This window comes from Acanthisitta chloris, unplaced genomic scaffold, assembly GCF_000695815.1.
Source record: "Acanthisitta chloris isolate BGI_N310 unplaced genomic scaffold, ASM69581v1 scaffold11048, whole genome shotgun sequence".
Classification (NCBI taxonomy): domain Eukaryota; kingdom Metazoa; phylum Chordata; class Aves; order Passeriformes; family Acanthisittidae; genus Acanthisitta; species Acanthisitta chloris.
In genome coordinates, this window is record NW_008686491.1 from 15042 (window position 1) to 25884 (window position 10843).

The 10843-nt window shown below is 39.6% G+C and overlaps 1 protein-coding gene across 1 annotated transcript in view; it reads left to right on the forward strand.

The window, feature by feature from the left end:
- The first annotated feature begins 359 nt into the window (after positions 1 to 359).
- The window catches only part of TEC (tec protein tyrosine kinase), a 30854-nt gene continuing 20370 nt past the window's right edge, over positions 360 to 10843 (forward strand). The window contains exon 1 of the mRNA XM_009080155.1: positions 360 to 497. Within this exon, the coding sequence (XP_009078403.1) occupies positions 360 to 497 (138 nt within the window). The remainder of the gene's footprint in view (positions 498 to 10843) is intronic.

Below are 10843 nucleotides of genomic sequence, written 5' to 3' on the forward strand. Positions count from 1 at the left end.
GAGCAGTTGTACACTGCTGTTTGCCTGGAGCACATTTCAGAGTTCTCACCCATATTTTCTATGACACAGGCTGCAGTGTACCTTATTTCATCCCAGTCACGTACAGCTTTTGGCTTCCTGGGAACACGCCAGTGCAGTTCTCAGCTGAGCAAAGCCTGGGCTTTCTCATCTAATAATTAACTTCTGTAAACTTCCAGATGCTTTCTGTATATTCAGGTAGTTTCATTTATAAGTAGTAGCTCTTTTTACTACAGAAATCTCTGACTCTCTGATCCTCCAAAGATATCATAATGATTTATTCCTCTCATTTTCACAGGAACTGATGTTCAATGGCTAGAACGAGCTGACAAGTGGCTGAAATGAATACGACTACTATCCTACAAGAGATTTTGATTAAAAGATCACAGCAGAAGAAGAGGACTTCTCCCTTAAACTACAAAGAGAGGCTTTTTGTACTTACAAAGTCTATGCTAACATATTATGAAGGTCGAGCAGAGGTAGGAGACACAGATTTATACTATAGAATGCCTTTGTTTCTTTTTGTTGTATAATATTGGCTTTTTTTCCTACTGTATATCATACTGTCAAGAGCAGGTGGGGGCAATGGTAATTGGTGGCAATGAACGTGAGCTGCCATTTCTCTTATTTAAAATGCAGGTTGACAGAGGTGTAGATAACTTATCTGGTAGTCACTGTGAACTGGTTCTCAGTCAGAGCAGTAGTACATATCCAGGATGGCAGAAACAACATAAACCAGCATTTACAGCTGGCCATCAAAGCTGATTTCTTTCTCTCTCCAGAGAGATGAAAGATCACTGCTAGCCCAAAGTGTGAAAAAGGTAGAAAAACTTAGAACCGTAGTTGCTTGTAGCTGCGTTTACTGTGAAGGCTGTTACATTCACATCTGGGAATTAACTGGATTCAAACAGAAGAAAGAGCATTTGATAGGAGCTGGGCATGGCAGACCAAGTTCAGTCGAGATGAGATCCATTAGAGTGGATCACGCAACCTAGTGATTGAAATGCAGCTGGAAGCAGTTTATTTTTGACTGCGCAAGCAACTCATCCCTGTTACTATTTTTTGTGTAAAATCAGTTACATGAGAAGCCATTAGTGTAAACTATGCAAATCCTCAGACCAACATTTTTTCAAATGAGCTCCAGACTCGGTTTCATCAAGGTCACCTGCCCCCAGAGTGCCCTGTCATATCCTTAGTGCTGGGGGCAAGATTTTCCACCTAACTGAGGCTACTTTCCTTATTTGTCCCAGTGCTGAAGGGGATTAAATGGCTGTGGTAGGCAGTGAAGCATGCTGTGCACCTTGGGAAGCCATTTAGCAAATAAAACTTAATGGAGGCAACCCTGGAACCTCTTGTGTTGGCTATCTTACCTGTGGTGAAAGAAGGGAGTACAGGAGAGCTAAGGCTTGCTAAACATGTTTCTCTGCCAGATCTTGTTCTTACAACAGAATCGAGCTCGCTTACCATGGCACACGACCATAGCAATCTGTTGTAGCTGCTGTTCTCTGAATGTAGCTTAGACACAGTCAGGGATTCAGACCAAGAGCACAGACTGGCTAGGGTTGGAAGGGTCCTCTGGAGGCTATCTGGTCCAAGTCCCCTGCTCAAGCAGAGCCACCTAGAGCTGGTTGGCCAGGACCAGCTGGCTGTGGATTATCTCCATGGATGGAGTCTTCACAGCCTTGCTGGGCAACCTGTGCTAGTGTACAGTCATCCTCATGACAAAAACCCCACCATCATTTCCTGGTGTTCAGATTCAATTTGTGCCCACTGCCTCTGGTCCTGTCACTGTGCACTGCTGGCAGTAGCCTGTCTTTGTCCTTTCTGCACCCTCCCTTCAGGCATTGTGTGTAACTCTGGATGCAGCATGAGCCTCTGGTGGAGGTGATTTATCACTCCTTCTAGTTTGGTGTCATCAGCAAACTTGCTGGGGGTACACTCTGTTCCATCATCCAGGTCATCAGTGAAGATGTTGAACAAGACTGGACCCAGCACTGACCTTTGGGGTACAGAACTATTTAATGGCCTTCAACTAGACTCTGTGTCAGTGTTCACTGCCCTCTGGGTCCAGCTGTTCAACCTTGGAAAATGAATTTGTGTGTTTTTACCTACTGTGCAATTAAAATATGTATTTCTTTTTGTATGCTTTCCCCTTCCCAGAGTAAAGAGGTGGAGGCTAAGAAGCCCTCTGAACATGACTTGCATGCTTATCCTGTGTTAGCTTTGCATTCACATCAAATAGAAATGTAACAAACGGGTTTTGCAGGTCTAGTTGTCACTCTTTAAGAAGTTATTACTTCCAGCTTTCCCCTTCCAGCATTACCTTCTCCCTGCAGGTTAGTGTCCTCTGGCTAAAATGCATTTCCAGGAGACTGGTGGATCTGTCTGCGAGGGGTTTAAACTACCAGTTTTATGTGCAGTGAAATGGAGCAGGGCTGCCCATAGTGCCCTTAGCTGAGGAGGCAGTAACTTCTTAAAGTGTTCCAGCCTAAGATAAAGACAGTTGGCATGAAAATATATATTGAACCTATGCTAGGCCATCAGTTTGCTGCTGAAACAGGCAGGTCCATCTCAGCCCTGTCCTAACCTTACTAGCCTTCCCCATACACATGAATTGGTCCTGGAACTTCTTGGAACCCATACTGCTCTGAAAAAAGTTATTAATCATAGAATGGCCCTGAAAGATCATCTAGTTCCAGCCCCTCTGCCATGGGTAGGGACACCTACTAGACCAGGTTGCTCAGAGCTCCATCCAACTTGGCCTTAAACACTTCCAGGGATGGGACATCCATCTATAACCTCTCTTGGCAACCTATTCCAGTGCCTCACCACCCTCATTGTAAAGAATTTTTTCATAATATCCAATCTAAACCTGCCCTCTTTTAGTGTAAAGCCATTTCCCGTGTCCCGCCACTACATGCTCTTGTAAATAGTCTCTCTCCTTCTGGGTTGTAGACTCCCTTCAGGTACTAGAAGGCCACAATTAGGTCATCAGAAAGATATTTGATCTAGTTTTATTTTTGCTGGATTAGTGTTCTGCTGTGTTAGCAAGCTGTATTAACTGGGTGCAGGATCTGACAAGCACCAGAGTCTCTGCCAGGTGGTGGAGGAGAACAGGATGCACTGACTATTGACATCAGCAGGTTGTTAGACTGACTCAGCCATAACACATAACTTTCCAGTCTCAAAGCCTTTTCATTTTCATTGTTCCTCTCATTTTAGATTCTTTTAAACATTAATCAGCATTTTATCTTATTAGTAATAGTGTCTGAAAGTAATTAGCTCTGGTCCTAGAGGGGCACACTAAATATTTATGTCTGTTTGAAAAAAAAATTAAAAATTACTGTGTGTCTAAGATCTCTGTGACACAGTGGTAGTTATTCCTTTATGTCCCTGGGCAACTCACACGGAAAAAAAGTTTTGGGGATTTACAATTTGTTTGATTATTTTTGGGGGATTTTTTTAAAGTTGATTATGATGGCTGTAAATTTGTATTCATAGTAAGACAGCTGCATATTCTGACTGAGGTAATTTCTATAAAGAGAAAAACCCTTCTGAATAGTTGAGGGTTTATTGCTGAAATAAATGTGCCTACTGTCTACGCTGATTGAATTTAAAGACATGACAGATGAGAAGATAGGTATGGACTGATCTCATTTCAGGCTTGGCAATATTCAAAGTCCAGATTGGTAAGATAAGCTTGGAAATCCCAAGCCAAGAGGATCCCACATCCTCATTTGAATCCCATAACTGCAGTGGTATCAGTCTGCCAAGGGCAGCTGAGTTTTGCTCTTCTAGGCAGTGTATGATTCACAGTGTGGTCGTTGGCCAATTTGAAGTCTTTTCTTGTTTTTCCATATTAACTTCTATGGGAGTTCTGTAGAGAGAGTTCAAGGAAAATTCAGGGTTTATAGGCACGTGAATAATCATGCCACTTCTTTTTAAAAACAAGATGAAACTAATCTCATTAACCAGATTAGTCAATATTCAAAGTGCGGGCAAGTTGGAATTGTAAATAAGGTGACAGAATTAGATATTTGGTATGTCTGGTTACAGAAATGGAACATTTATGACAACAGAAAGCAGTGAACCATAGCAAATATTCTTGTAAATGCTGCTGAGAGATTTAATTGTTCTGTGCAGTGGGTAGTGGAGAATCACTTGCTCTTTGACCAGAAATTTCACATTATAGAAGCACTATTCTCTGGTTTTTTTCTTGCCCTATGTCTTGAAAAAGTGCCATATACCTACTTGAGGCAATACATGATAATCTCATAAGCATGACTGCCAGCAGTGGGCCAAATTCTTGTTTTAACTTGCTCATGACCAATTTAAATCTTTCTATACATGCTTTCAAACTGTTCAGGCACTCTGTTATGGTATGAAGTGCTTACAGTGAAGCTGGAACTGCATTGCTACCATGAGAAGGAGAAATACAGTTTTTGCAGCTATAAATATTGCTCTACTTTAGGTCATGGAGGAGGTGTGTTAACTACAGAATAAGTGAAGAGGCTGAATTTGAAGACTTGTTTCAAAGCACAGAATCCTGAGGAAGGAGAGTCCTGGTTTAGGTCACCTGTGCAAAACTCTACAATTATGATTCATGACATGGAAAGCTTATTTTGTGTAGGAAGCCATTAGGCTTCTATGGCTTAACTGCTTCTGGTCATTATGCTGTTGGATTACAAAAAAATGGAAGAAGTATCGCGTTTAGGTTTGTTAAGAAGCTTAAAAAGAAAGATGCATCAGGAACTGACTTGCCTTAAGCATCATGGAGATAATTGTTTAATGTCAGTAAAGAGGAATATTCTGTTTAAGCTGGGATGTCTTCCTGTTTTGGCTTTGGTCATAAATTCTAAGAATCAGCAAGTGCAACTGTTGGGGAAATGCCATCATTGCACCATTGTGCAATATTGGGCTAACAATAATTAAAAGCATATAGAAGGCTGAGTTGATGTTGTTTTGTGCAGCCCTTAATGATTTATCAGCTGTCATTGTTGGAAAAGAGTATTTTCTGTAGTTTTGTCTTAATGTTGCAAAAGTAGCTAATGAAATCTGAATTTGATGGATTCAATTTGCAATGAAGACAAGAAATCAGTGTAGTAAGAAATAACTGAATCAGTCTCCAAGCACAGAGAGTACTGGCCATGAATGTAAAAAAATAGGAAAGAAGTAAAATATTGTCTTGTTCTGAGCATGGAGATGTACCATGAAATGGGATATGCTACAGTCAGAAGGACTTAAGATGTGTACAGTGTTCTCAAATATGCATTGTAGACTTACCAAACCAGCTTTAAATACATTTATGTGGACAGTAGTAACTACAGCAGTTTGAAAGTGGCAGGTGGTAGGCATTTTTTCACAAACTGGCCCTTGCTCTTGAGGACTCCTGCACTGTGCTTACTGGTGTCATCTGGAATCATTGATTGCAGTGCAATTTATCCAGATAATCTGGTTGTATAGCAAAGGGATAATAGTGTGCTAGTGAGGAAACACTAGCACAAAATATTTTACTAGGAAATCTCTTTTCAATTTTGTGTGGCTTAAAAGCTCAGCATAATACTTCAGGTGTGCTTCTGTTCATTTTCCTCAACTGTTTTCTTCCAAGAAATCAAAAAATCTGTAGGAAATTAATAAGCAAAGTTAAGCAATTTTGAAATGGACCTACTTTTTTGAAAATCAAATATTCCATGCAGTAGTAAAAAAATAGATCTCATTTGGAATGGCTTTTTGTATTTTTGACTCGTGAAAATTTAGTTGAAGTTTTAAATAGGATTTTTTTCCAAATTACTCATTTCATCTTGAAGGGAGTGAAGGTTTGAAATCCAAGGAGGCATTTGTGGAAATAACAGCACATATGTGTGGCCCTAGGTATGTTTGTCTATTTTCTATCAAAAGTGGCCTCGTATCTTGTATATTCAACTTAAAATTCTCTGGAGTTTATTTTGAAAAGATCAGTGCATTCACACTTTCAATTGTGTCAGTTTGGAAAATCAAACCTTAATGTTTATCTAGAAGTCCACCTTATCACTGAAATTTGAAATACTTCAATAAATATCAGCTGAACAGTGACAATGGAAAGGAAGACTCACTTTACCAGTATGTCTGGTGACTGGTGTCCCACAGTGCCAGTGCCCCACACACTTCTTTGCTGCTGCAAAGAACAGCATCATTTATTCCTCTTGAGTTAACCAACAGGACAGATCACACAAAAATAGCATCCAAGCTACTGTGTCCATCAGAGTGGTCCACCAAGTACTCTTGGTTTATCCTCTTTCTCCTCGTGTGACAATAAGTTTGACCGTAGCAAATTCTTTCTCAGCGAATGGTGAGCAGGTCTCTCTGAACTGGGAGAAGACATTAGGGCAGTCTGATGACCCTGAGTGGAGGAGGGTTCCTGCTGCATTACAAAATAGCCCTGAGAGCAGGTAGCATGTACTTCACACAAGTTTTAGTTAGCTAATGCTGGCAGAGCTTCTCGCTTGAACATAAAACTGGCACTAGGCTACAGGGTTTTGCTCTAGATGGCATTTTAGGCAAGGGAAATTCTTTGAGATGAAGGAAAGATAAATAAATGTAGGTGTTAAAGTACTTGTCATCAGTGGAGCAGTAGAAAGGAGCTGGTTTGTGCAAGTGACATGTCCTGCTAGTTTGTTGGTTTGAAAACTTTCACGCTGATGTTTCTTCTGAGTGCAGTGCTCCTCACAAAGCTGGCACAGATCTGGTCATAATTTTATAAATTCCTGTCAATGTGCAGACTGTTAGTATCTTATACCTATCAGAGCAGTGAAACGTTCCCTTTGACCATGGTATTTCTCTCTCTGTGTGTCTCTCACCTTGCTAGCAGTGATGCTCTTTAGTTTGAAAGCGTGCTGATGTGTGTGGTTGTGTTACTGTCCTCCCACACAGGGCACGGTGTGCTTGCATTAACCTTTCCAGCCCACAGCAACTTGCACTGACCGCGAGCATGAAGCTGGCTATGAGCTTATGAAGGTTACATTTCTTAAGCTTCAGCACCTTTATTGTTTGCTCATGTTCACTTTATGTATTACAGTTCACAGCAATGCATGGTTTGTATTGGATTTTGCATTTTCAACAGGTGTAGGCTGAATCCTGATCCCTGTGGTCAGCCTGTGTGTGTTTGGGTGGACAGGGGTCTGTGGTGTTGGAGGGAGGATGAAATAGAGGAGAGTCTGTGCTGTAATACCTATTAGCTCTGGAGTGGCTGCATAGAGGATATTGGGGTAGGCACAGCACTTACCTATTTATTAGTTTGCAGAAACCATTTGCTTCTACAGAGAAGGCAAATAATAGCCCCAGAGGGAAAACATGTAAGAGTCTTATTTAGAAGGATGCATCTGTGGGGTCAAGTAGAAAGCAGCTTTCTGAGGAGCTGATCTTGGGAGGTGCAGAATGCCCTTCACTGGCAGGAGTGGTATTTGCCATCAGGATCAGATATGTATGAAAACTTCCTTGCATAAACAGAGGAACTGTTACAACTAACAACAACCAACCAGGATAGAAATGAAAAAAAGCAGAATAAAAACTTGAACATTCTTGGGCGTTGCTCATTTTGAAAGTCTCTTCCTAAGGAAAAAAGGTTTTTCTGTAAAAGCTGGGTTTGGTTCTTGTAATTTGAATATAGAGGAGACAGAAGCTACTGAAATTACGGTGGTGATATTTTAAGGAAGGAAAAATAAAAGCTGCAGTTTTCAGGGTAAAATTGTATAGCTTCATTGCGACACTAATCTTGTGCAAATGCTTCCTTTGGAGCATAACAGCATTATAGAGTTCCAAAAAGTGATGTTACTTACTTTTCTTTTTATAACAGAAAAATCATATGTTCTACCGTTGTTTATTCCTATAGTGCATATTCTGTATTAATTTTTATAATGTATTTTATATTTATGGGATTTCCTTAGTCATTGCATAGGTGATTTAATTCTTTTATATAAATGAAAGCACAGTTTAGTATTAAAATGCTTCTGATCACTGGCTACTCTTGTTTTGTAATGTAAGATAAATAGTTTCTGAAGTGAGTAGAGTGACAGAGCTTTTTTTTGTTCCAAGTCACAGGTTGTAATGATAGAGGTGTCTTAAAATACTTACAAGTTTGCACAATAAATTTATTCCAGCTTGACCTGGAAGAGGATTGTGAGTTGGCTGCTGTCTCCACTCTAGGAAACAGAAGTGGATATATACTTCCACATGAATCATGTACAAGTCCTTAGCTGTACTTACTGGGGATGTGCTTTTATAGCCGTCTCTAAATTGTGTTGTGACTTTAGACAGGTTCTGCTCTTACTGTTGGGCAATTTTTAGTGGAATTAAACACAGGCTTTTTCCCTATCATTGTCAGAAAAAAAAAGAATGAATCAGCATTTTTGAAGTGCAGTCATTGTCAGACAAAAAAGAATGAAGCAACATTTTCAAAGTGCAGTCAGGGTGGATGGATTATTCAAAACACATACACATACACACACTTATATATGTATATAAATATAAAGCATTAAAGAGGTAATGATTAGCTTGTAACAGTGACTTTCAGTGTAAATATATTGCTGAGCAAGTGCAATGATGTATTTGCAAGTTATCCCATGTAGAATGATGCCTGTCACATCCATCTGGATAGACAATACCGTGTTTGTATCTCTTATGAAAAATTAAAGAGTAAAATGGCATGATAAAATACAGGGCTTTTCAAACTTCTTCACACAATCCATATTTAAATGCTAACTCAGAATACAAGTAGGCACCTTTTCAAGTTTTATACCTTTATGATGACTACATTGCTTTTGCAAATTAGCAGCATGAAGAAAACACTTAATTTAAGCTTCTTTTCTTTGTACTTGGTTACATAGAAGGCAAGTCAGAGAATTAGTAAGTGACTTGGTAATCTGTAGATGACAGACCAATCCAAACTTTTCAGGTTATAGTTTATCAAGCAAAGTTACAGACATCTTAATTGATAGAACAATCCCTGCATTGTTATTCCTATAGCAATAACTGCATTGTTATTCCAATATAGAGACCTGTCTGCTCTGCTAAAGTAATGGAATTATGAAAGATCCATCTCTGATGAAAAAGAGCAATGTAGAAAGCTGAGTAAGTACACAGATACACAGATATTGATTTAATTATTTTGTGATAGCTGCTGGACCCCCACAACAGCAGCAAACACTTAGAGCCAAAACCCCAGCCCTCCTGTGGAGCTGCTTATCAAATCATAAGATGCACCAACAAGTGAATAGAGACATGGTACAAAGCATGGATGAACTGTTGCAGTAACTAGAGAAGTTTTACTGCAGGTTAGGTTCCTACACCTCTTTTGTGTAGTAGCCTGGGGAAGAAGAGGGTTGGATCTAGGTCTGTAGCTAGCCATTGCTCGGAGCACATATATTAAGGAATTAGTTTTCTTTTAGGCAGATCCAACAGTAGGACTTAATTGCCCAAAATACAACTGCACATAAAGCTGGAAAGCATTTTGAGGTATTGAGATGATTGAAAGAGAAGACACTGTTCTGCAGCAAAAGCCCCAGAAATGTCATGTGAGTCAAAAGGAAAGCAGCCAAGAGAATGTGAGAAGAAAAGTCACAGAGAGGATTGGGATAGAAGGTCTACTGGAAAACCATCATGAATCATTGGGAATCATGGTTTGTTTGTTCCCATGTCCCTCCTACACCCCCCTGCCCCAAATTCACATAAATAATTGGTTAAAATTGTATGGTGAACTACTATACTGACGATGATCCAGAAGACCTTAAATATTGGCTGAAACCCCAAGAAAAGACAGAAAACAGTAGTCACAGCTGTGGAAATTTTAAGCAGGGGCAAGTGAAAACCGTTCAAGTCAGAGAAATAGCTTAAAGCTATTTATGTGAATGGGGGCAGCTTAACAGATGCTTGGGAGTGCTCACGTGTAAAGAGCAATTCATAAAGAAACTAAAGTTGTAAAAAAAGTTGGTTGTGTTGTAGTAATGATTCCCTGTTCTGTCTACCATCTACCAAAATAGAAATCAGATATAAAATGAGGATCTACAGTAATTACCTTTCTAGAAGAATTTTGATGTGCATGAGGTGGAACAAATCAGACATAGCTGGAGCTGAAAATCATAGATGGTAGTTGTTGAGGCATGGACAAGGCACAGATGAGAATATTTACCATCTGACTAGACAGGAGTGGGTGAGTCTTAAAGATATTAAGAAGGAAAAGCTGAAAAAAAAATGAAAGAAGGCTAGAGAAGGCCTAGTTTTAAAAGAGTGCAGAGGAGAAGCTGAGAAACTGTAATCTATGAAAATGATTAGAGAAAAGTGCAAGAAAAAAATTGCACATCAGCCAACAAAGAAACAAAGCAAAATAATCTTAGACTTTCTGCCATGGGGTAACAGAAAAGCAACAGATATCCTGTGTTTTCATTCCATTGAAGCTTTTTTTGACACTGCTGTATGAGACATTTTGACATGTCAGCATTAGAAATTACCTATGTAAACCTCTTGGAAATCTGATTGCAGAGCACGTGGGAAGCTGGTACAGTGTTGAATAGGCATCGGTGACTTGTTTTCATATTGAAAGTCTGTCTTGAATGGAGTGTCTTGTTCTGCACTTCAGTATTTTCACTAGTGTTATTGTTGTTGGAATAAAAGCTTGTCCAGTTCTCAGGTGACATGAAACTTGAAGGAGCAGCAACTATTTTGAAAAGCAAGTCTAGAAATCCAAGTGGTATATTGGGATTAGGTGTGTGGTGGTTTTGGCTGTTTGCTTTTTTATTTTATAAAACGTGATTCAGTATGGACAAGTGCAAAAGGTAAAAGTTTAGGCAGGAAT